Consider the following 27,435-nt stretch of genomic DNA (forward strand, 5'->3'; position numbering starts at 1 on the left):
ATTGTGCGGCCGATGGAATGGTTGAGGGAGAATGTTAAACATGTCCGTTCACGTTTCCCTTCAATTAATGCTCAACATACTCACAGCAACAATATTCAAGAGAGGAAGTTAGAGAGGAGTGCCTGTTAGCTGGAAGAGAGGCATAGAACCTAAAGTGGACAAGAGTAAATGTCACATACACCCAAACGTACATGTAGATTACCTTTTGGTTTGCAGCTGGCAAAGACACTCATTCACAAATGGACAACAATGCATCATTTGGCTATTTCTGTCACCAGCTTCAAAACATCAAACTAGGCTAGAATAAATTACCCCTCATTCCAGATGCCCTATATAGGCTATGCATGACACAAAACAGGGTGTCTCAATTCCTGAAAGATATCAACACCCCACTTCAAATGTGTAATAATCAAAAACAGCTTCATGAAGAAAAAAGGGGTCTCGCATCTGAATGTCTTACTGTTACAGGAAGCTCTATAACTCTATGTTGAGGGCAGCAATTGGGAATCTGGCCATGGGTCCAGCCATCTCCCGAGAGCCTCTTCTGAGAACCGAGGGCTATTTCCAGTGAACTAGTCTATTTATACAGTACTGCTCGCCTCAATAGAGAAGCAAAATTAGCCGGATCTTTCAAGCAATCAGGCCAGTAATCTGTCCGTCTAAGGGCCTTGTTGAATCAAAGCCGTGGCTTGGTTGAGTATTTTGATAGTTCAGGTCAGTTTCAATCCCCAGACTTGTGAGATCACGCTCACCTCAACAAATGGAGTGTACCACAACAGGAGGTGTGTATGATAAATTAACACCTTTTCAGGAGGAAGTGATTGAGTTCATTAGCCTTTTGCTGTGTGTCTGTTTGTGAGTGGGGTGGGTGTGTAGTCATTTTTGGTGTCAAGTCCCCAACTGTGCTGGATGTGTTTGAAGCCGCTTCAGGGTACAGATACTAATGAGATGGAGTCCTCCAAGGTTATGGAATGCAGTGCACACTAATTCACAAACAACATTAATGTTGAGGCATTAAGGAAGATGCTAAAACAGACTTCCAGAATGTAAACTTTACAAAGTTTACAATCAATGAAATGCATTAAAAATCTTGCAGAATCCAGCTTGTTATTACAGTAGAATGTTTTCTGGCATTTGAGCAGCTGGTGACATTTCTCTTTCTCCCATGTCCTCTCTCTCATTACTTGGTCTAATGGACATTGATGAGCCTCGTTGATGCATGCTTTGTTTGCTGTACATACAAGCTAACACAGCATGCACTGGCACTTGTAGGCAGCAGGTCTTTATTTCTGAAACAAGGGCGGAAATTAGGCGTTCTTTTATGAGCCATTTCTGGTGATGATTTTGCATGCGTCTCCGGGGTACGGGCTGGTGGGAGACGTAAGGAGAGGCGTAAAATAACGTTGGTGGGAAAACGTTTGCCCCAGAGCTTGTGTGTGTGTGTAAGTGTAGTGTGCTCTCATTCTCTCTGTCTCTCCGCTTTTCATGAATACATTACTCCTCTGGCGCATCAACTGTGCACTTTATGAAGCACCCCCTCTCCAATCGATTGGTGTCCTACTGGAAACGGTAAGACTGGAAACGGACTATTGTTGCAATGCAGTCTCGTCTTCCTCTCTCTTTCTCCATTCCGATGCAGTCAAATAAAGAAAGCCCCTGATTCTCTCCTCCAGTAAATATAGTCTGATATAGAGGGTTTGAATGTGAGGCACCAAATGATGTCATCTGTGGATGCCTGTAGGCTGTACAATGCCCCACTGGTGACACATGCTTGATGGTCTACTTGCTTGATGTTCTACTGGTCCAATGGTCTACTTGCTTGATAACTTGATCCTCGTCATCCTATCATGAAAATGTAATAGTTAAATTTTAAAATGAAGGAGAATGTGAAAGGCAAAAGCAAAACGGTCTGATTAGATTTGAGCTTTCTCCTTTCCCCAGAAATTAAAAAATACCCTGGCAGTTACTGTTCATTTCTAAAAATTCATGATAAAGAGACTGCTACTGCTTTTCCACCATGTATTGGTCCCTTGGGCTTTCAAGGTGCATCCATAACACCTTTCTCCATGAAGTTGACAAGAAATGTACTCCTTGGACAACTCCTGTTTGGTCTGTATGAGCTCCGCAGACTACCTCATGGCCTCTGCAATGCTCCTGGCTCCACCATGAGAAGGATGATCACCTTCAGTGATCTGGTAACCTTTGCCCCTTCAGAGGAGGAACTGGAGAGACTGTCGACCAATGGCCTCGATCCTGCTGCGAAGAATTGAGTTCAAGTGCATCTCACTCACGTTTTCCTACAATACATGTAAATACTTGTGTGACAATAACTCTAAACATGCATTTCTAGTGTACAATTTCTAGTAGTTTCCTAGCAGGATGAATTAATATTTACTTACATTTCAATATCTGGTTTAGTCAATCCCCATCTTTATTCCCAAATCTCTTTTAATGCAGTGATTCCTCTATTTGGATTAAGAAACCACCCCAGATTCATAAAAGCCTCTTACAGAGACTAAAGGATTTGGGTCGCATGGGTTTGCAAAATGTCTTATTTTATAACTTGGACATTGGCAGGATACTTGTCCTGTGTGGGTGTCTATGTGAATATTGCTATGCACTCCTTTACCCTTAGCAACTACTACGCACACCACTAAGTATTTCAGTTTGGGCTCAATTCAGGAAATATTTTGGACTTTAACGATCATCTTTTTCTCCCCTCTTTCGAAGATTGGGTGTTTGATGCTCATGATGGACCTTTATCCGTTGGCTTGAGAGCTGTGACCTTCCCAGGGCGTAATTTATCATTTTGATATTTAGATCGGTGCTTTGTTCAAAGTCACTATGCGTTGTAGGTTATGGGTAAAGTAAACAAATATCCTCATCCTTTGATACTGTACTGTACTTTTATCAGACTGCTTTGTGGCACAGAAAGCTGCTCCTTTCTCCCTCTCTGTGATCTCATCTCCTTGCCCCCTCTTGAGGATATCATGGAAAGATAGTCACAGTTTGCATCCTGCATCACTTCCTCATCCGTCGCCACGGCAGCCCATGCCCCCCACCAGCAGCAGCAGATGTATGCACAACACTTGTGCTGGGCCTTTTTTGCTGAGCCGCAGGCAAATGGGACGGAAACCAAGTGACATCACCATAACCTTGCGTTAGATAAAGCATTGACACACCAAACTCTGCATGTTACAATAACTGTGTCATCGTTTTGGTTCCTGAAGCACCATGATGTGTGGCACCATCTGGAGCCATGTTTTGCCTGTCATCAGATCCGATCGGAAACGATCATTGAAAATAAAGTTAGCCAAATAATCATGCCAGGCTGTAATTTGCAGCAATTGTAAATCCCTTCAAACGTTTGTAAATGAATTCAAATGCACTAGTCAACAAGATGCGCTGCAATTCAGAGAGTATGGATACATTCCCAAATGTATTAACATTATATAAAGTGGCTCTATTGAGATATCAGCCAGCTGTTTTCAAAGCTCATGGGCTTGTGCTAAGTTTGGGGATTTACCTTTGTCACTTTGTTAAATATGTCGTCACATTATGAAATGCATAAGAAGCCTAAAATAGCAAGAAACATAAATAGCAAGGCTTTAACTGATGATGATGACGGTGAGGAAGATGACTATCAATCATTGTTCACTCAGTCAAACACCTAGGCATTGATGCAGTGGAAGGTAAAACGCTGCATCTTTCATGGTATCTCTTTCCCTATGCTTGATGTGCCTCTGTTTAGCTAAGATGTCAGTCTTTGGCTGGGGGGTGATTACTAGACAGCTTGACTCACGGTTCTGACTCATTGGGTTCATGTGCCAACACCGCCGTGTAGCATCATCAATCCCAGCCCCAGTGCAAAGGGGCTGTTTTCTCTCTCTACCTGCCCATTACATTCTGTGTACTCAACGCAATGACCTAAAACAATTACACACAATGACATGCTTAACATACTGCTACAATGGCATTTGTATGGCTTCGTTTTCTGTTAAAATGCCATAATTTACTGTAAATCTGTATTTGAGGGGATACTGACTGAGCATGTCAGGAAAATGTCTGGATATGAGCAAAATGTTGTCATTCAAATATTTTTGTTATTTTCTTCTGGTATTTAGGTTTTAAACCAGCATATTTCAGCATGGATGTACACACACACACAAACCCAGTCTTATAGCCACTCACACACCACACACAAACCTACACACACGCCTGCACGTACTGTACACATGCTCACACTCAAACATGTATTCGCACACATGGGCACGCGCACACACACACACAGGTGAGAAACTAGGTTATCATAGCGGTAAATTTGCTGCAGGGTATATATCTTACAAAGCAAGATAACCTGTTTCAAGGAGTCCTGGGACGTGGACTCCCAAACACACACACACACACACACACACACACACACACACACACACACACACACACACACACACAGACAGCGTAAAATATGTTGATTTCTCTCATCACCGTCCGTCAGGTCAGGTTAGACTATGAAAGGTCAAGATAGCATAAAAAGCTTTACATGTATTATGTATTTTTACTAAAACACTTTAAGACATTCCATTGCATACATTTATGAATACTGTTACATATATGTCCAATTCTTTTCTGTACATACCCAGAGTCCTCATGTGAAACATACAAATTCTAATTGAATAACATACATAAGGTGTTATAGTTGGAACAAAGCCCTCCCCATAAAGAGCATGTGAATTACTCATCCCCCACAAAGAAAGCAGCGATGCTTCAGTGTGTTGTGGGTGGACTAAGGTGGGTGGGAGGGTTGTGGGTAGAACATAGGGAACTGCTGTTACCACATGATTCCAGGGCTGCATCCTAAATGGCACCCTATTCTTTATGTGGTGCACTACTTTCCCTATAAAGTGCATTACTTTTGACTAGACTAAAATAAGTGCACTATGTAGAGAATAGGGTACCATTTGGGATGCATACTGTACCAGGTTCACTCTGACTGTTCATTGTGTGCACATTTCCAGCTCCAAATCAACCTCCTGTGTTGCCAGCACATTGTTCAGACTCCCAACAAACATAGTTCTAATTAGCTTCTCCTCTGTTAAAGCCAGTACTGTGTAAGAGCCTAGACAGTTATGTTCTGTCTGGTTGCAGAGCAGGGATTTTACCCGCACCCCACCTTCAGGGGCATAGGCTCAGAGGGGCACAGACACACACACAGTGACCTGGGCACACACACACACGGACCTGGGCGCGCACACACACACACACACACACACACTTCCTCTACCTGTTAAGATTTAGGACACACACACACACACACACACACATACACTGTCTCTCTGAAGTTCCTATCTCAGGTCCAGAGAAATCTGTGAAGCAGCATGCGGCTTGTCCCAGTTCCTCTACTCTACCTGTGTGCGTGCGTGCGTGCACGTGTGTGTGTGTGATTGCATATTGCGACGAGACTGACCCATTTGAATCTAGAATGCAGTCTTCCACAAGCAACATGACTCCTTGAGTCTCATCGATTGCTTTAGATAAGGTGAAGTGATGGACTGATGCAATTTTGATTTTGCACGGAAAACAATATTTGACATACACACACGCACACACACACAGTCATATTTGTTTTTTTTCTCAGCGTATATGGCTTAGCATATGGTCCACTCTAAATGAAAAAGTTTAACAGCAATTTTGTCACCATAGCTTTGGGGTGAGGGTGTAACTAAATACAAGCAGTCACATCCTGATTTGAAAGCTGTTGGTCTCACCACTGGATTTATTGCGCGGCAGACGCACAACACAATTTTGCCATACAAAATTTCAGCGCAGAACAGTGCACCGTGCACGTCTATTCTATTCATCTCTCAAGTCAAACGATGATGTGAGACTGGGGGAGAGCATACATACTGGACTGGTGGATGGATGCCAACAACTGAGAGAAGAAGGTGTTTGGTTAAGTCATCGAGCGACAGCCTGAAAGGTGCGCGCGTTCAGATGCTCCGCTGGCACGGGCTTTTTTCCCTGGCAAGAGAGAGATAACGGGAGATGCTGCTGGAGTTGCTTTTGTGCCGTTCCGCTCTCTCTGTCTCTCTGGCTTTAATCTTTCCTTGGGACAAGACATTTGCCTAAGGGAGATGTGAAGAGGCTTAAAGTATGGCATGCAACGATGGTTTCTGCCAAGAAGGAGATGGTGACTGCGATGTACCCCAGTTATATTTCGACTCTCTTCTACCTTTTCTGCCTGACTGCTTGGTGAGTTTCTAAAATACATGATCTGGGGGGCTGATTTTCTCCTGTTAGATTGGCGCGAGCTGCTCTGGTGCCGCTGTCCATGGTCCTGAAGACTCTAGGTGCTGAAATCCAAAAGTGCTCTAACTGTGTCATTTGGTTGTGACTCCCAATTTTGTCATCCATAGCCTGGGTATCGGGGAAGCTGCTGTCTTTCACGATAACAAACTATTTTGATTATTTGTGTCGTTTTTCAGTGTAAAGAGAATATCTGGAACGATAAAAAAGGATGAGAGAATATATCCCGAGAATTTCACACGCATTTTAGACCGACTACTGGACGGGTATGACAACAGACTGCGACCTGGATTTGGTGGTAGGTACCTATCTAAAGCGGTGACAGTTTTCGGCTGTCGAATGAGTTTCTATGTGGCTCAGAGATGGTCGAAAATTATTAGCACTATTGTGCCAATGCTATTGAATAGTTTAGATAGGGTATGAGGTTGCGATCAAAATTACATTGTATTTTTCAACCAGAGCTGTTCAATACTGTTTCAAGTGAAACACGTTGCTCTACTGAGTTACGATCACTACCTCCCACAGATGTACAACGACAATCCATGTTTCAAAAGCTGGTCGTCATGAATTGAATTAACACTTTCTTATATTCACTGCTTTGACTCTTATGTGCGACTGAAAATGCTACCTTCAAATGTTTAAGCGAGTTTAGTTATGTAATCGCTGTGGAAAAAGCCGCTTAATGCACAATTTAAGGAGAAAGAGTGCAGATGTACTTTTCGTGTCTGTCAAATCCTCCACGAGCTCAAAGTATCAGACGCACGTTTAAAGACTATGCATTTAACGAGAAGTAACCTCTTTATCGTTCATTAGGCCTACAGCAGTGACATCTGAAATGCATGTCGTTGTGCTTGAAAATACCTTAAACTACGCTCTTCAACTCAACCCTAAAAAATATTCCAACTCAGGGCGCGTAAACTTCAGAACTCACCCTTCAAGTGTGCATAGCATAGGTTAGATACTGATTGGCTTGTTCCAGAGGTTTATGTTTTAAACCTATTTAGCTATTTTGCATTCCATTATATGCATGCTTAGAAACTGGTGCAGGTAGTTAGGTAGTCATAAGCTATAGACTATTGCATACAGGGCATTGCCGGCTATTTGGGTTAGTCGTTTTGGCACACATCCACACAGCACTACCAACCCAACGTTTGGCCCATGTTAGGCTGTTTCTGGGGTCTCATGTTTTACATATTATTCCAGGCCTACAGGTGAATACAGGTCAAATGAGGGTTGATGCTTAAAGGGTGGACTAGCAAACCAGAACTACTAGTCTAAGGTCTATTGGGGTTGTAATGGGATATGCCTAGGATATTATAGGGATTGTGAAACTGATTAAATTGTTCTCTCAATAGGTCCAGTGACAGAGGTGAAAACAGACATTTATGTGACAAGTTTCGGGCCTGTCTCTGATGTTGAAATGGTATGTACCAAATCAAGAATTTGAAACAGATGAGTACCCAAAAATAAGTTTGACTGACCATGCAGTTATCATTTCATATAAGAATGAAGTCCCAAACATAACTGTTTATTTCTGACATTTGCCAATTTCTGTCTTTTGCTTCCTCAGGAGTACACCATGGACGTGTTCTTCAGACAGACATGGATGGACAGGAGGCTGAGGTATGAGGGGCCTATCGAGATCCTCCGCCTCAACAACATGATGGTCTCCAATGTGTGGACTCCAGACACCTTCTTCAGGAATGGCAAGAAGTCTGTGGCCCACAACATGACTGCCCCCAACAGGCTATTCCGCATTATGAAGAACGGCACCATTCTTTACACCATGAGGTAATACATTTGCCAAAATGCTTTACACCCTGATGCTTACATTACCCAGCATGCCAGTGTTACAATGCTAAGTGCTATTCAGCCTACCTACAGTATCCATCATAAAAGTAGGGCTCCACTGTATAGATATGATGCATGTTTGAGTTCTGTTTAGACGGGTCCCAACTCTCTCCAACTCCCATTGGTTTGGGTGTATGTGTCCCCAATAGGTTGACTATCAGCGCAGAGTGTCCCATGAAGCTGGTTGACTTCCCCATGGATGGACATGCATGCCCTCTCAAGTTTGGAAGCTGTAAGTATGATATGACACTGTACGTCTATTCTAATACTGTATCAGGAGTGACTTGATGAAGTGGTTCTTAGTCCTTGTTCTGATGACATGCATACTTCGGAACACTGTGTAGTTATTGACATACACCCCAAAGCAAATCCACTTGTACTGTTTCTTAGTAGATCTTAAACCTGACACTGTTTACGTGCTTACATGCTTTCATAGTAAACTCATTTGTCCTTTGTCTCAATTCATTTAGTATGCAATGTTTAAAAAAAACTATTTATACTTCAATGCACTAAATCTGTCCCAGTTCGTCACATAAATGAAGTTGACTAATTGGGTTAGAAAAATATACCATTCTATTGTAATACCATTACCATATGAATTGTCAAATTCTTCCAGCTTTGTCATATTTGAGGATGTCAGACATATTCCCAGAGTGAGAAGTAATTACTTTTCTGACTAAAATGCTAATAATACATTACGTTCTTTTTGTACCAAAAACAGAACAAAGAAACCCAAAATCAGCACTATTATTCATAATGAGAGGTCAGCAAAACAGTGACTTATCTCCGATGAAAGGATCTCTCCAATGAGCCTTCTTTCTTGTCAGAAAACAGTAGTGATTTAAGATAACATCTGCTGAGGGGAAAACTAAAGAAAGGAGGAGGAATGAAGGATGGTTTTCCCATGCACTTCCCAATCCTCCCCCAATCTGTTATCAGCAATTGTGACATTGTAGAGGTAGAGGACAAAATAGATGCCTCTGTTATCATTCTGTCACATTACTCTTGGTTTAAGATAGTACCTTCCCATCCTCCCATCCCATCCTCCCATCCTGGCCCAGAGTCAGGGAAGTAGATGTTGGACCCGATGGTGTAAAGGTCAGAATCCCTCTCCTCGCCCCTGGTTAGCTCAGACCTATTCCGGTTCTCTCCAGAGCTGGTGTGTGTCGGAGCGCCGCGCAGCTTTCCGCTCCACAACATGCCCCAGCTGGCCCATTTTCCCGGCGCAGTTGGTGTCCTGCCGACTTCGAGTCCCCTGTGGGAAACGGCAAATGAGAACAACGTAAGGGGGCATGCGTAGCCGGAGACAGACCCTAACATAAATCCAAGCCTGTGTTCTCGTTTTTCTTTCAGCCCTGTCTTATAGGAACTCTCATGTCACATTTCACTGTTTTTGCAACATCTTTGCAACGTTGGATATGCAAAAACGTTGTACCAAAGAGCTTGTGAGACCGGGTAGTTTGTTTAAAAGCCAACTCATTGCTATTGCTATTGTACTACTCATTTTCAATCAAATTATGAGGAAAATATATCTGAAAATCCAGAGAGTGTACCATTTGAGGTAATCTTCAACATTTGCATGTATTAAGTCAGTGAGTGAAGTGCAGACCAAGTGGGGAAATCATGTGTGACTGGACTTTTCACCATCACGTCAATATGTCTCTTTCAAATGCATTGTGATCACCTGACTAAATGGGGGAGATAGAAACATTTCTCATGTTCGCAGAGCTTAGAGTTATGAAGAGGATGTCACCGGCTTACAGTAGTCATTCTTTCATAAACTTAAACGTGACACTCTCTCTATCCTATAATAAATCCTCTCCTCTCTCTCTGTCTCACTCTACAATTTAGAATTGGCCTCAACCCCCCCGACTTGAGAGTTTAATCCAAATCTTTTCCTTCTCCACCCTCAGATGCATACCCTAAAACAGAGATGATCTATACCTGGACCAAAGGACCACAGTATTCAGTGGAGGTTCCCCCAGAATCCTCCAGCCTAGTGCAGTACGATCTCATTGGCCACACTGTCAGTAGTGAAGAGGTCAAGTCAATCACAGGTATGATGAGCTGGTGAAAAGCTACTTATCATTGGTTAGATATAGTAGATATCCCCAACTCTGATGATGGTGATGCCATTCTTTGTTAATAATCATTTACATTTCTTCATCAGTTCTTACTTCAGTTTGGAATGTTTTCTCTACAGTGGCTTTGTCCAAATAACTGTTTGACACCATTTACCTCAGAGAACGGAGAAGACACAATAAAAACCCCATGCTACCAGAAGTCCATTATTTCCTGTCCTCTTGCTCATTGTCTCATGCCAGTCATGAACTAATCAACTGTGATATCTATGGCTATCCGCCAGGTGAATACGTGGTGATGACAGTGCACTTCCACTTGAAGCGGAAAATGGGCTACTTCATGATTCAGACGTATATCCCCTGCATCATGACAGTAATCCTCTCCCAAGTGTCCTTCTGGATAAATAAGGAATCAGTCCCGGCTCGAACAGTCTTCGGTAAGTATTACTCACAAATCCCGCCATTCTGTAGAATACGTCTGTTGAGAGGCAGAGAAGATGCAAATGTGAAGAGGGAAGTGCCTCTTCTGTGCCGTCTCTGTCTCCAGTTTTTGTAGCTGTGTAGCCAGAGCATTCGACGTTCTGTCTTTAGCCTCTCACACAACTATTAAGGTCTACGATTAATTAAATGTGTGTTATACTTCTATTTTTGTTATCCATCAAAGTGGCAGTTGCATTTGCCAATACGCCCACTTGTATAGAAACAGAAGTGTTCGGTCCCCACTGTGGGTGGAGTCAGAAATGAAAGAGTACACCTCTAAGCTGGGAAACTTGTGCACCTTTTATGGAATTAGTGTACTTTACCAGATGTTCATCACATATCCTCTGTTTGTTTGCCTGGTCTCCTATCAATTCCACCCCACCTTTCCCTTCGTTGCGTAATCAGACTTTTACAAGTGCTCTGTGTAAATCTGCATTTCTGTATTGCATAATTGAGTATCCATTTCTTATTATATTCTTCAGTCATATTCTTTTTCATGCCCATTTAGTTTGCTGAACTGAAATGAACTTTAGCACTTAATTAACCTCTCCTGGCATTGTACTAGCTTTAGACTAGTACTTTTTAGACGGGACTAATAGAAAATGAGCCAAACTAGCCTGTCGGCTAGTAAAACTTTTCTCTTTTGAAATATCCCATAGCACAGATTTTGGACACGGGCTAGTAAAAATTGCTGTCTACTAGCCTGGCTGGCCAGTGCCCAAAATCCTTAAATTCCATGCCTGGTTGTAGAGGATTAGCTGTGTAGGATAGGGTCCTTTTAGTACAGAATAAATCTAGTGCACGTGGCTGAGTAATGTAAGGTCAGTGGTTTCTGAGGTGTACTGTTGTCCTCCTGCTAGCTTCTTCTATTTCTTCAATATTGATTGCTAGGATGTTGGTTATATGGGTGATTACTGGGGTGTTGGTTTTATGGGTGATTGCTGGGGTGTTGGTTTTATGGGTGATTGCTGGGGTGTTAGTTATATGGGTGATTGCAGGGGTGTTTGTTAAATGGGGGATTGCTGGTGTGTTGGTTATGTGGGCGATTGCTGGGGTGTTGGTTATGTGAGTGATTGCTGGGGTGTTGTTTATATGGGTGATTGCTGGTGTGTTGGTTATGTGGGTGATTGCAGGGGTGTTGGTTATGTGGGTGATTGCAGGGGTGTTGGTTATGTGGATGATTACTGGGGTGTTGGTTATGTGGATGATTACTGGGGTGTTTGTTATATGGGTGTCTGTGAAGATGTGTGACTTTCATGGGCACCACTGTAAAATAATTGGAGGATATTTTGTTTGGGAAAAGTACTGTTTTGGCTGATCCAGTGGGGTTGGTAGTTGAAAATACAGTAGGTTTAATGTCATGAGAAGGTAATTGCTTTTTGCTCTTGCATGTGTTGATGGAAATATACATTTCTTTATGAGCACCCACTTTTGGCACTTTGTTACATGCTACTCCACATGATGTTGGTTACTGCATCTGTTTCATCTGTGGGCCTATTCATTTAGCCCGCTGACTTTCTTTCAGGGACACATATCGCTGACTCAATGGGTTCTACTCATATCTCAGCAGCTGTAGAGGCCAGTGTGTGTTATTCCACAGCCACATTGATTCACACAACGCCCCAATGCATCCCCTCAGTCCCCTCCCGTCTCAATGGCAAGCTAATGAAACTGTCCAATATGTGACAGGAGGGTGTCGTGGGAACATAAATATTGTTGCATTGGCCAATCCCCCGGGCTGTGGGGCTGTTACAGTACTCTCTCGTCTCTCGCGTGTGTGTGGGAGTGTGCACTAACGCACAGGCTGACTGGCATTTTTTCTTCCCTTCTCTCCTCTTCCCACGATATAACGTTCCATTTTCTGACTCTGTGACTCCAAGCCTGGCACATATAATGGTTGTAGGACTATGTTTGGGAGGGAAAAAAGACATTGACTTGAGGGATGATTAGCAAAGCTCCCCCTGGAGGCTCAAGGTGTTATTGTCTGGTGATGTTGGAATTTGACATATAAAACTAGCCTGGTCTCAGATATGTTTGTCCAATCAATGTCTGGCATGACAAAGGCCATAGGGGTTGGCAAAACAGCACAATGAGATCTGGGACTAGGCTAATGAAACTGGCTCCGCCTCTTGAACATGCACTGGTCATGTTAACCATTCTGTTCCAATCCAAGCAACCTTCATTAAAGCAATGAAATCCATTCTGTCCTAATCCAAGCAATTTTATAGCAATGAGACCCATTCTGTCCTAATCCAAGCAATTTTAAAGCAATGAGACCCATTCTGTGCTAATCCAAGCAATTTTAAAGCAATGAGACCCATTCTGTGCTAATCCAAGCAACTCCAAAGCAATGCATTCTAATCTTAACAATGTCACAAGATAAGGAATGAAAATGCATGTATTCCAATAGAAACAGGCATTATTCAAAAATTGGATTGTAATAGCTCATCTGATTAAAATCAGTCACACCTCGTTAATCTGTATCAAGAACGATTGTGCCTCTGATCTCGCCAATTAACCCAATGAAAGACAAGAATATGAACTAATATTCTAATATTAAAGCTAATACCTCTGGATATTTCGTCCTCGGAATCATACATTACAGAATCGTCCGGTGGTCGGCTGAGTTTAGACACATAATTATGCTGCGAGTCACGTCAGAGCAGGTGGCCTGGCGGTACATATTGTGTCATATCTCTAACATAAAGGTGATTTTCTCTAAATCACATTTATAGCTATTTGCTCATAATCCCAAGGACATGTGACCTACAAGTTTATTGTAACTCCCCAGTTATTGTAGTGATATGATCCTTGGCGCAGGTCGGATTGGTTATTGTTTAAAAAGGAATTAGAGAGGAGGGAAAGTAGGTATGCTACGCGGTCGCTAGGGCAATCTCATTAAGAGGGAACGCATTGGAAGCAAAGGTCAATAGGTCATCGACTGGAGGTTTACAGGTCATTCAAGTGTCACAAACATTTTGTTTCCTGTTTTTCATATTAAGCATTAAGGCTGTCATGCATTGCTTTGTGTGCTGAATTTTCTAAATCATTTTCATAGATTTTCTAAGAAGTTGTAGACCTGAACTAGCACACCTGATTCAATTAGTTATGTGATTGATGATTAGTTGAATCAGGTGTGCTAGCCCTGGAACAGATCAAATACATTGAACAGCTGGGGGTCCCTGAGGAAAGGTTTGAGTAATTCTGACATAGAGGATGGTTAGGCCTACTGTTTTAGTTGTATTAGTTTAGTGTGTTGATGTAACTTGTATTATTATGACTACAGCCAAGGTTCAACTTTTTCTCATTTTCAGGCATCACCACAGTCTTGACCATGACCACGTTGAGCATCAGCGCGCGCCACTCCCTCCCCAAGGTCTCCTACGCCACAGCCATGGACTGGTTTATTGCCGTGTGTTTTGCCTTTGTCTTCTCCGCCCTCATCGAGTTCGCTGCCGTCAACTACTTTACCAACGCGGAGATGGAGAGACTGAAAAGGAAGCCGGCAAAATGCCCACCGGCCCCCCAAACAACCCCAGTGAAAGTGAAGGATATGGAGGAAGTTCTGCAGGTGAGACTTAAGATTTATTTTCATTCCCTTTACACTTCAGACTGACGTGTACACTCCCCTTGCTAATTTGTTTGCTAATCTCATCAAATGGAGATTCAATTCAAGTCTAAAATATCAGCGATATTGAAAGGCCATGTTTTTCAAACTTTCCAATTTGCTTTAAAGACTCTTTTGTGACAGATGAGAATTAAAGAAGCGTTTACAATGACTGGCATTTCATTAAATCACATGGTGATCACCCATTCAAAGAAATGCATTGGAAATGTCAGACAATACTATAACTGAAAGTTACTTTATCATTGATAGTTTGAAGTATCTCGCCCCCCCTCTTTCTCTGTACCGCTCTTTCTTTGTACCCCTCTTCTCTCTCCCCCTCTCCATGATAGCATGAACTAGAAACATGATGACGATTCACTTCCTGAAGGCCAAATAAGAATAGTAAATGGTGAACACACATTAAGTTTGGCCTGTTTAGAATACAGCTGTCTGCTTAGATCAATGCACGCCATTTGTAATCCAGCGCAGAGGCTTAGCAATATTATCCCTAAAAATTCTAAATATGCTCTGAATGTCCTACATGTGCTTGCTTTCTTGTCATTAAAAAAGACTCTCCAGCATTTTAAGATACACGTGTTGTAAAGACATGCGTTATAGAATGGGTAACGTGTTAAATAATAATTGACCTATAGTTGTAATGTGACGCAAACATGTTCAGCATTTTACAATCTGTTCTATTGAAAAAGCATATGCGTGCCTAAAGCGTGTGTAATGGGGTTTGACCAAACATGTTTATTGAATTCATTACTCTATACATGTGATCTGTAAGAACACAATCCTACATTTGAGGGCATTACATTGTGCGGTGCCACATTTCTTGCGTCACAGTCCAACTGTTGATTGATGGCTGATTCCCACCAGAAAACAGCCATACATTCCCCCTGTGTGGCCCGAAGACTACTTAGTTTCTCTGTGGATCTCAAATCCTCGTGTGGAATAATCTCACCTGAATGCAGTTTAGTGACAACGGCACATCAATGGATTAGCAGGTTGCCACGGCAACGCAGCCGGGTCACGTGTGTGTGTGTGTGTAGGTTTCAGATGCCTCTTTTCCTAGAGAGCCGTGGCCCCAGTGAGGAAATCTGCTCGGCATTAGGACCTGTGGCGTATATTGATGTGGCGCAGATTTTTCTAAGCCTTACCTTCCAGCCATAGTGTTGTCAAACTTATCTTAGAATCCACAGTTCTCCGCCTCACATCTCTCAGACAGGAGGCCATATGGTTAGCTGTTTAGAAACATTCCATTGGGAGTCAGTGGGGGAATTATCACTGGTGAGGCTGTGGTTAGAGTGCAGCAGCGCCCTCTACTGGGGTTGAAATACTATGATTGCTCTCAGGAGATGAGCTCTTTTGATGTTTTACTGTACTGCCACAACACCCCATGGAACAGTGCTTGTGACATAAGTTTGTGTGAAATTACCGAAAGCCTACCCAAATAATGTCTTTGAGCTGGGTTATTCTACCATACAAACTAAAGTAAGCCAGTCATATTCAGGCCCATTGGCCAGGTTTAGAATGGGAGGTTTCTGGCTGTTTTATCCTGATAGTCCTCTAGCACGGAGAGGTCTATATAGTTCATATTTATCAGCACAATCCCATTGTCATATTTTACCTTACCACAAAATGTTAAGTGAATGTCTAATTTCAGTCAAATGTCTCCTCTTCAAGCTGTGTGCTCTTGTTGTTGCACAGTTCACTGCAATATGGGTTTCTTGCTTATTTTTCCTCCTCCACAGCATAACCCTGATACCAATGGGAACCTTCGCAAACGGATGAACTATATGTCCCAGCAAGACATCCAGAAAGCTGAGTCATACAGCACAGCAGCTACAGGGGTAACCAGGAGACAACCCCAGTCTGGCCAATCGTCTTCATCCACGGGGTCGACTGGGGACAACATCATCCTACCCCACTCCAGCCCCGGCCCTGCCAGCCAACCGAACACCTCCTTCACCACCCTGTCCGTCAAGAACACGCCCCCGGCTCCACCCACCACCCCGACAATACCAGCCAATCAGAGCCAGCCCACTGCTGACTCCTCCCTCCAGGACCTCCTAGGACCTAGATTGGAGCACATTCAACTGATGGGTAAAAATGAGCCCAAGCAGTCGCCATGCTCCCAGCCGACCACCACCGGTATGGGCGGGACCAGTAAAATCGATAAGTACGCTCGCATCCTGTTCCCAGTGTCCTTCGGAGCCTTCAACATGGTCTACTGGGTGGTTTACTTGTCCAAAGACACTATGGAGGCCAAATTTCGAGGCCAAATCTAGTTTCTAGCTCCTCTAGGGGTGATCTTGGGAATCATTTTCTACACACTGTATAGTGACTGGATAACAACAATGGGTTCTCTTGAATTCTACCAGAGCTTTGGAGAAACGAAAGATGACATGACAAGGAAACCAAACATGCTGGACAAGAGCCTTAAATAATTACACCTAGGAATACTAATCTCAGAACATCTGTTTGTTTCATTTTCTAGAGGGCTTCTGAGACTGCGCATGGTAACACAACCATTCCAAATATGTCTGAATCAAACAAATCACAACTAGGCCATACCCTGAGTGGCCATATCCAATATGCAATACAGTAACGATTTGATGGATTGGTTAGTTTTAATGTTAGTAAGTACGGTCACTGACGCAAAATACAGTACTTACGGATCTTAGCGAAAAAGGCTAATAGATCCCTCTAGTCTTAGCAGGCGTTGCTACAATGACAAAGGATTAGGAGTCACTATCACTGAGGGTGAGCCAGACACACTACAAGTCACAAGGTGTCAAGAAGAACAGAGATGCATTGACAAGCAGATTTTGGGGTGTATTTTCTCCCTTACTGATAAGCACCACTAGATAACTGGGTATGTTGTCATTTGTTCTGGTATCAGATGTAGATCCATTTTGTCCACTCAAATCTACCAAGCCTGCACAGCGAACCTCGACCAAGCTTTGTTAATAAGCGTAGAATGAGGTTACCATACATGCTGGCCTACTTTGCTCAGTACCCTACAAACAACATTTCCAGGGGATAAGGTTCCTCTAAAACCTATTAGTTCAATATTCTGAGTACATTCCCTCCAACAACATTCTCGGGAGTCTTTGGTTGAATGTTCAACTATTAAATAATGTGTTTTTCTTTTACACTGTTCCAGAAACAGACTACGTATTAATGTATTCATTAAACATGAGATAAGAATATTGATAACTCACAAAGGAATATATTGTAGGAATCTGGTGAAACCCTTTGTTTTGGGAACATTTCCTCTGAGTTCAGGGATGTTAATTTCTTTGCATATGTGGGGGCCTGATTGAGGGTTTTCATGGGCCTTTCATGTACGGCACCTGTTATTGTCCATCATGAGGTCAGAGGAAGGGTCATTCCCCATATAATTTGTTACATTGGTGTAGAATGCAACTATGAGTCCATCAGAGACCACAAGTTATTTGAGAGATCGGGAGGAACGTGTATAGTGACTATGCAATTCTCTCTGGGTGTTTCCTAGTGCATTAGCCTTGAGTGCTGAGGGTCTTTAGGGTCCTATACAAACTTTGGATAGCTTTCCACTGATAAGGTACAAAGTTCCACATTTCTCAGTCCTAAATGTGCTATGTCCATGGCATCTATGCAACCTCTCTTATAGTAAAAGTATACTGCTGTCTCCCTGAGGACAGCTCAGCTCTCGTTATCAGCTGAGGTGATGCCATCTGCAGAGGCATGGTTAGTGACTTTCCTAATGCCTGGTTTCCTGCTAATGGCTATCACCCAGACAGGTCTTACATAGTTGGCCCCTCAGTCACTGTTGACATAATAGTGCATTAAGTTCCTGCAGATGGGGCTCAAAACAGAGAGGCTGATAGACAGCTCAATATGTCTGCCTCAGCCTCATGTCTCCTTGATGCACTCGTGTGAAATTGATTCTGCACTCCCAACTACACACACACACACAATCACACATCCACGTACAACACACACACTCTTTAAGGAACTTGTTCGCAACTGGTGGAATGGTGTGTTTTGATGCATTTTTGTGTGTTCTTTTCCCCAGCTGTCCCCAGTATTTTCTCTCAATAACACACCTTGCCTAGTGATTGATCAGGTGTCACGGGCAGTTCGCCTTGCTTGTTGAAATAATTTCAGGCTAGACTGCGGCCGGCTAATGAAAGTTGGGTCTTACCTAAAGAGCTCCTGGTTGCTGTGTGGGAGCAGCGAAACAAGCGTAGCGAGTCTAGTGTATATATGCAGAGAGCTCTTGCAGAGGATGTGGTTGACTGGTTACGTCTGATACGAAAGCATCCCCCTGGGTGTCCAGCCACAGTACAGCAGAGGGGGATGGAGGTCATTATGCAGGCCCAATAAAGGAACACATCAACATCACTTTTCTTCGTACAGGCCCTCAGTATGTTTGGTCTACGTCTTGAATATCTAAATGAGACTGCTTAGAAGAAGACCTGCGGATATGATGTGTTAACTCACCGCAAACCCAGGCCTAATCTGTCCACCGCTTAAGCCCAATGGTTGAATACATGTGGCCCCTAAAGATGTTCTCAGACATGGTCCTGAAGTTCAGTAGATCAATTGATGGGACATAAGCTAGTTATAAAAGCAATGTACTTTCAAGTCAACAATATGTGCGATTACTTTTCAGTGTAATTGTGTTTTACACAAAATACTTGTGTGTTCTTATGTGGCAAGCATCATTTCAGCTTGGAAATCACATTAGGCTTCCTCCACCAATTTGAACATGTCTGTCATACTGGACTCAGATATTGAGCTTTGTCTTTGTTTTCTGTTTTAGGGATGATTTCACAGACTTAGATAAGCCTATTCCTATCTACTGCCACTGGAAGAGAATCAGATTTGTAATTGACTTAGCAATGTAAGTCTTTGTCTCTGAGAATAACTGGAGATATTTTGTTTCATTGTACAAGCAGTTATGTGAGCAAATATCCATAAATGCTCCTTGGACTGCCTCCAAAACCAAGCCCAGGCGAGGAATAAAACTGCGAGAGAGAGATTGGGATGGCATACACGTAGGTGGAATAAAAAAGGCATTGTTACTTCTTTCCAAGAGGTTAACCCTTACACAAAATGGTGAACTCCTCCTGACTGTACATACTCACAACAATGACCGAATGTCTTTGTACAAAATACTGACGTTGTGTGTTTTGTAGTCAAGAGAATATTTACCATTGCAATTGGCTATGCAAGACTAACACGTTGAAATTGTGACATAGTGCAGGTGCCAATTCTGGGCCTTCTGAGAGGAAGTGACATCACTCTCAGCCAAATAAACAGAGTGCATAATGTGACATTGATGGGTCTGTTTTCTTGATCTTCTCTTTCTATAATGTTAAAGTAATTTAATATGTTATGTGGTCAGTCATTAGGCTGTCATTTTCCCAGCTACATGTCTTCACCCTATTTGGTAAAAAGGCTTGCTGTGGTGCACAAAAGAAAATCTGTGAATCTCTTGGTAGAAATGTTTAATGGCATCCATATTAGTACAACTTCAGTCATGGTCCTCAAACCTCACCCCTTGCTCAGGTAAAAAACATCAATCATCCAGTTCAGTTCTCTCTTTTTGGACTTCCTAATCCTTATGGCTAAAATGTTAGTAAATGCAGTGACAGCCCTGGCCTTAATTTAATAATATATTGCCTGTAAATAACATGAACAGTTTGTAGGTGCTCGACTTGAGAGGTAATTTCACAAAGCAATTCAAGCATAATTAAGAAAAATGACTTCATAGATGGTTGGCTGAGGGCTTGTCATTGACAAGTGCCAGGCAGTAAGCTGAGGGGCTCTGACTCATGCTTGTTATGTCCTGCTGCTGCTATCCCAATTTTACTCACATCTCACTGGTTAGCATGTCACAGCAGTCAATGATGTGTAAGCAACTCAACAACAACCCCAAACAGGAGTGAAATGAGAACATTTCTCAGTTAGCGGAGTATTGTGTCTGAGTACAGTCTTGGCATTTATTTTCTTGACCCAGAACAGTTTTGACTGGTCATGTAGTCCATTTATTTTTTGGGGGTTATGGTAAGACCGTTATATGTTTTCATAATCAAGGGTTATATTTCATTTACTTTAAATTATTGGAATCCTACCTTGTTTCCTACCTTTGCCAATATCAACACACATCCTCCTCGCTTCTCCCCCTGGTACATAAAAAGGCATATCATTTAGGTCAGTACACTAGTCTGTCCTGCTTTAAATATGTTTAGTGATATGCCCCCTTGCTGACATTTAATGATGTTACACCAGAATCTTAAAATAATGTGGGAGTGGTCATTATGAAGTCTTATCAAGCTTTTATACAGTCAGAATTTTCTCGGTGATATGTCTTGCTGTCTAACCTAAAAAAGGAGAATTGTGCATTGTTCTCTTAGAAAACTGTAAAGTTTCAGGTGAAATAGACAATAGAAACTCAGATGTATTTTGATAGTTTGTGACCCCTGAAGTGACTAGGGCAGGGGTCTCCAGTGGTGGAAAAAGTACCCAATTTTCATACTTTAGTAAAAGATACCTTAAAAGAAAGTGACTCAAGTAAAAGTCACCCAGTAAAATACTACTAGAGAAAGTCAAAGTATTTAAATGTACTTAAGTATCAAAAGTAAAGGTATAAATCCTTTAAAATTACTTGTATTAAGCAAACCAGATTTTCTAGTTTTTATTTAATTTTACAGATCGCCAGGGGCACAGTTCAACACTCAGACACAATTTACAAACAACGCATTTGTGTTTAGTGAGTCTGCCAGATCAGAAGCAGTAGGGACGACCAGGGATGTTCTCTTGATAAGTCGGTGAATTAGACCATTTTCCTGTCCTTCTAAGCATTCAAAATGTAACGAGTACTTTTGTGTGTCAGGGAAAATGTATGAAGTAAAAAGTACATTATTTTCTTTAGAAATGTAGTGGAGTAAAAGTAAAAAGTTGTAAAGTAGATACCAAAAAAAAAAAAAACTTAGAGTACTACTTAAAGTATGGGGGTTTCACACCGGTAGATCGCAAGCTATAACAGTAGCTCGCAGCCCACCTATGAGTAGCTATCCAAGCAATTCTAAAAGGACATTAAAAAAAAATGTGTTCCATCAAACTGTCAAACATAAAGCTTCCGGCTACTATCCAACAAAGCCACATTGACATTATCCCATCCCTGGTTAGCCACTATTGACAATATTGGTTTAAAAAGCCAAAAGTAAAACAATATCTGCCAATTAATTTCCAGCAATATGGATGCCTGTCTGTTTTGGTGCACACATTTGTCTATCACTCAATGTAGCCAGTTATGCTAATGATAACAGTATTGTGGGTAGACCAGAAAGACTTTCCCCAAAACTTATGTTAACTGCAAATAGACTTACCTGAAAGATATTAGGATTATTTGTCCCAATTGTGTGGCCATTGCAAACTCTGCTATGACATGCTGCAGCAGCAGGCTTAACAGCAGAAACATCACCAGACAGACACGTTTCTTTCTTGCTTAATGAGTAATTAAAGGGAAATTACACTTAAATCTAAATGGGTTTTTTTCACACCTCAAATGGTCTTCTGATGTGATTTAAGCGCTGACATGGGCTCAGAACATCAATTTTTGTTGTTTCTCTATGAAATAATTGAAAATAGAGTGAAAATCTAAAACCAGGAAAAATATAAAAAGCAATTTTATGGGGCCCCATTAGAGCTGTTTATTAACCCTTATTTAGTCAGGTATATTGACAGAAAATACACATCTTATACACTAAGGACCCAGGGAAGAGTTGCAGGGCCAGGGAAGAGTTAGAGGAGAAGAAAATAATGGTCCTATTTCAAAGCTATATGAGTAGCTCGCGACATGTTTAATTGCTAGAAAAGGTTGGAGACCCATGGATTAGGGAATATTCCTAGATTGATTCAAGGTCAAGAGAGGGCTAGGGAACCTGCGGTTCTTGGACACCTAACAAGTTCACACACATCCATACACTTTCCCTTGTTGTTCATATATTTAGGTTATTCTCAAACTTCTAAAAGTCCAATTTTGATGGGGATTTCTTAAAATGTTCATTCGATTGACTCGTAGGTGCGTCAATAGAATCCTCTTAAGGATTGGACCCTTTTTTTCCATTTTTGCCTAAAATGACATACCCAAATCTAACTGCCTGTAGCTCAGGACCTGAAGCAAGGATATGCATATTATTGACACCATTTGAAAGGAAACACTTTGAAGTTTGGGGGGGGTGGGTGGACACCGATCCCGTAGAGGTTAATTCACATGTGTATGATTCATCTGTGGAATTACATAGGACTGGAGGAGAGAAGAGTAAAATTATACAGAAGATGTTTCTGTATGGATTTATCATTTCATGATTTCACCTGAAAATCCAAGTGGGGTGAAATATGAAAGTTTGGGAGTGTCATTTTCAGGCATGTGCCAAGCCTGTTCCCTAGTTGCGTCTATAAGTAATCCATTTTCTTTATTTTGTGCCTCATCATTCAGTTGTTTCATATCAGGGGAAGCATTTGGGGTTGCCATTACACTTGAGCAAACAACTCAAAAGCTACACCTCCATTATTTCTAATTATGTGCAAAACATGTTTCATTATTTAAACATCATTATTTCAGCGAGACCTATCCATGTAGGTGTGTAACCCGTTTTAATTAATGAATGTATTTATTCCTCCTAGAGTGCATACTTAATTGGAGTGCAATAAGCAACACCTGCAACTGAGGAAAAGCTATGCATTTGTGAAGCACGACTGAGTTCATGTTACCATCTCGGTCAGGGCACACTAATCATATGCATTTATTAAATATTGCAAAATGTTTAACAGATTCATGAACAACAGAATAACAAGGTACTGTAACTGCCAAAAATAGGGCGTTGGGCCAACACGAGCCAGAACCGCTTCAATACACCTTGACATGTAGAATCTACTGCAAGTATCTGGAACTCTATTGGAGGGATGCCACACCATTCTTCCACGAGAAATGACATAATTTGAGGTTTTGTTGATATTGGTGGAAACCGCTGTCTCAGGCGTCGCTCCAGAATTGTTTTCAATTGGGTTGAGATCTGGTGACCAATATAGGGCATGGCATATGGCTTACATCGTTTGATTGCTCAACAAACTATTCAGGGCCCTGTGAATGGGGGCATTGTCATCCTATGGGGGCATAGCCATGGTAACCAAAATAATGGCCTGCCCAGCATTTTTATACATGATCCTAAGTAATGATGGGTTTTTAATTGCTTAATTAACTCAGGAACCACACCTGTGTGGAATCACCTGCTTTCAATATACTTTATCCCTCACCTGTATGTCAAATGTCATTATTGTACATATAACCTACATATAACCTTTCTCATCAGAGAAGGTTTCTCTATGGAAGTACGGGTTCTTAAAGCGTTCTCTGTTGGGTGAACAGGTTCTACCTGGAAAGGGTTCTACAGGGACAAGCCATAGAATCCTTTTATGAAAGGTAGAATGTTTTTCCAAGAGTGTGGACATCACTACTGCCTTTATGACCTCCTAAAGCAAATCCTTCAGTGATCGACAGGGATAATAAGTCTAGTTACTGGTTACAAAATGACCAAACTATTCTTAATTATCTTGACAGAGAACATCTATCTAATGGCCATTTCTGAGACTGTTCTCAGACAACCCTCAGTAGATAATGTCTGTCTTGGCTGCGTTTAGACGGGCAGCCCAATTCTGACATTTTTTTTTTCCCACTAATTGGTCTTTTGACCAATCAGATAAGCTCGGAAAAAGATCTGATGTCATTGGTCAAAATACCAATTAGTGGAAGAAAGATCAGAATTGTGCTGACTGTCTAAACACAGCACTTTTTTTTTTATCAGAGGAATCTTATGAGACATACCATGATGACAATGAGACCCTCCAGAATCCGGGGGGGGGGGGGGCATGATGAGTGGCTGGTCCAGTACACTGGTGCTATTACACTTCTAAAGGATTGGGCAGTGGTCAATGGCAAAGACTTTATAAGAGCTATTTCTCTTCTTCATTTTACATATTTTAAGGCCAATGTAGTCGGGAAAAGGAGAAAATAAATGGTGAGAAATGACTATTACATCAGAGCATCCTGTAACATTATGGTAATAATATAGCTAGCTACAAAAGTACATTGAATTAATAAGCCAATTTTGTAACAAATTGAGCAATTATACATAATTCATTGAACCCATTAGCCTTGTAACCTCTATCTCTCTCATTGTTGTTCTCTCGCTCCCTCTCACTCATACATAAACACACACACACACACACACAGTCCTTGCTACCTGTAAAGATGTAACACGGTTTGTCTTTTCCTCCATGGAGCAGTGTGGTCTTTATCGGTGTCACAGACCCTCGACAGCCTCTTCATCTGTATTCTGCAAGGCTTGTTGCCGAGGCAACAAGGCGTGAGACAGGTCTGGCAGTTCCAGCAACATGTGTGGGATCAGCTGACCAAAATTATGATAATGTACAGCTGATTTAAGTGTATAATTTATGTTCTCATAAATCACTGATTGATGTCAATTGCCTTTGTTATACATTTTCCTCATATTTCCAGCATGTATAGTTTAGATACAATTACTGTAATATTTAATCTTGCTATTTTATAATAACGTAAATGCATGAATGCCCAATATCATTACGTAAGGAGAATGTGTAATTCGTCTATTTTGAATGCACCATATCTTGGCTGGTAACATTGCAATCTTCCCCTCACAGATTATATATTATACCTATATTATGAGAAACAATTTAGATAATAACTATTGACAGTAACGACCATTTTATATAAAAATACAAAACAAACATGGGAAGTGATCTGTTGAGTTACAGTAATGTGTCTCCAGCAGAGGACGCTGTCATCACCGTCTTCATCGATAGTCCCACAGTCTTTGTTAGAGAATGGCATGGCCCCCTCTGGTTACCTCGGTTACCCCATTGGATCACAGCAAAAATGTGACCTTTTTCAAATACTTTATTTTTTAGTTGTCTGCTTGTTTTGGTTAATTGCAAAACTCAATTTAAGAAAAGTACAACATGTGTAAAGATGACTTTTCAACATTGCCTGCTCCCAAGCGTTCACACTACTTAGAAAAACGTAATATTGTATGGCTACCCGCATGACCCTTTTCATGAAGGCGCTAGAAGCCACCTGAGAGAATGAGTGCTAGCCATTAAGCTAGGCAAGACCAACAACACAAACTATAAAGCTACAAGTACTTGGTGGAGTTACAATCAGACTATACTAAACAAGTTAAAAGTCTTTCCTGTGATGAAATGTTTTCCACACACACAGCTACGTGTAGCCTTCTTGAACACTGAGTCCCAACAATTCCCACTCTCCCACATCGTATAGCCAAAAGCCACAGGGCTCTTCTCGCAGGCTCTATTTTTCTACATGGGTGCATTGTGAACCTTAGGTTGGAATGTTTGACCTAGTTACATGCAGTTTGAACAATACAGCAGCTTTTTGGCATGCTTTCTTATTTCTGTGTAACTAAAAATAGATTACGAAGTTGTCTCTTTTACCATGGGGATCAATGGGAAAGAATGTTTGTTTTCCCTAATTTGTGTGTGTGTGTGTGTGTGTGTGTGTGTGTGTGTGTGTGTGGTCTTCTTCTTCTATGACATAATGGCGGTCCGCAAATAAACGTTAAAGCCTCATGCCGCCACCTACTGTGCTGGAGTGTGTGGTCATTCACGGTTTACAACATTTCTAAATCCTCCAACCAAACTCAGTACTTCTGAGAAAATAAAAAAAGAGCTGTACTAACTTCTAATAGATCCTCCCCATCCCCAAAATCCCTTTCAAACCCCATCCAATCTCATTGACCCCCCCCCCCCCCCAATCTTTCCCTCCCTTTAAAATACTTACAACAATATAACAACACATCCTCCACCGTTTCATCGACCGTACCCTCCAGACACAAACCATTCACATGCTTGCCAACGAGTTTGAATCTTGATCCAACAACCTCTCTTTGGAGGGCTCAGAGTCCCATCTTTTCTTCCACACATCTATCAAAGTGGCTTTGATCTTACATTTGGCCTCACCTCTACCCAGTGGAACATTAATATCAATCATATCTAATTTCAAAGCTCTTTTGGATAACTGGTCTACAATTTCATTCCCTTCCACACCCAAAAGTGCTGGGACCAGTGGTGGAAATAGTACTCAATTGTCATACTTTAGTAAAAGTAAAGATAATCGAAAATAGAAAATGACTCGGGTAAAAGTGAATGTCACCCAGTAAAATACTACTTGAGTAAAAGTCTAAAAGTGTTTGGTTTTAAATATACTTAAGTATCAAAGTAAATGGTATTGCTAAAATGTACTAAAAGTATAAATTAGTTCAAATTCTTTATATTAAACAAACTAGATGGCACAATATTATTTTTATTGGCGGATAGCCAGGAGCACACTCCAACACTCAGCCATAATTTACAAACAAAGAATTTGTGTTTAATCTTACAGATCAGAGGCAGTACGGATGTCCAGGGATGTTTTCTAGATAAGTGTGTGAATTGGACAATTTTCCTGTCAAAATGTAACTTACTTTTGGGTGTCATGGAAAATGTATGGAGTAAAAAAGTACAGTATTTTCTTTAGGAATGTAGTGAACTAAGTTGGCAAAAATATAAATAGTAAAGTACAGATACTACTTTAAAGTACTACTTGAGTACCACTGGCTGGGACCCAACAGTTTTTCAATTATGCATAATAACATTAATACGTCCAATAGTAGGTCACTCCTATTAGATTTACCAGATGATAAACTATTCAATACAGATGGAAAATCTGAGCATACTATAATTCTAACAGGTTGTACGTCCTCCACCCACTTGAGGGCAATTACTATCGCCAACAGTTCAACTGAGAATACTGACAGTTCATCTGTTAGTCATCTACAAATATGCACATCCTTGGATTGATCTGTGAAAAACGTGTCCACCATTTTTCCTATATCGCTGATTTCTAACCAATCTTTCCTTCTCTCAACCAAGGTTTGATCAACAAAAGGATCTGGGAGCAATCATGGAGGAACATCCCCTATCACCACAGAAGGGCCAACCTCCAACTCTCTCAAACCC

The 27,435-nt window shown here is 41.5% G+C and overlaps 1 protein-coding gene across 2 annotated transcripts; it reads left to right on the plus strand.

Moving 5' to 3' along the window:
• Positions 1–5,437: 5,437 nt before the first annotated feature.
• Positions 5,438–27,435, plus strand: gabra4 (gamma-aminobutyric acid type A receptor subunit alpha4). Of its 2 annotated transcripts, none has more exons than XM_021561357.3 (9): positions 5,438–6,249; positions 6,483–6,601; positions 7,659–7,726; positions 7,874–8,094; positions 8,304–8,386; positions 10,068–10,211; positions 10,520–10,672; positions 14,030–14,286; positions 16,080–19,649. In XM_021561357.3, the coding sequence occupies exons 1-9, from the start codon at positions 6,164–6,166 to the stop codon at positions 16,614–16,616; spliced, it is 1,668 nt and encodes a 555-aa protein (XP_021417032.1). In that variant the 5' UTR covers positions 5,438–6,163; the 3' UTR covers positions 16,617–19,649. The 2 variants fall into 2 exon arrangements, with proteins under 2 accessions (XP_021417032.1, XP_021417033.1); XM_021561358.3 differs by lacking the exon at positions 16,080–19,649 and adding an exon at positions 27,349–27,435 and having other exon boundaries at positions 5,732–6,249.

This window comes from Oncorhynchus mykiss, chromosome 14 (genome assembly GCF_057628025.1).
Source record: "Oncorhynchus mykiss isolate SJ-2025 chromosome 14, ASM5762802v1, whole genome shotgun sequence".
NCBI classification, from domain to species: Eukaryota; Metazoa; Chordata; class Actinopteri; order Salmoniformes; family Salmonidae; genus Oncorhynchus; species Oncorhynchus mykiss.

Excerpts from the sequence above, each read along its gene's own strand:
- gabra4 (XM_021561357.3), top strand. The coding sequence starts at position 6,164 with ATGGTTTCTGCCAAGAAGGAGATGGTGACTGCGATGTACCCCAGTTAT. Across the intron at positions 6,602-7,658 it reads ACTGCGACCTGGATTTGGTG|GTCCAGTGACAGAGGTGAAA; the intron begins GTAGGTACCTAT and ends TTCTCTCAATAG. Across the intron at positions 14,287-16,079 it reads ATATGGAGGAAGTTCTGCAG|CATAACCCTGATACCAATGG; the intron begins GTGAGACTTAAG and ends CCTCCTCCACAG.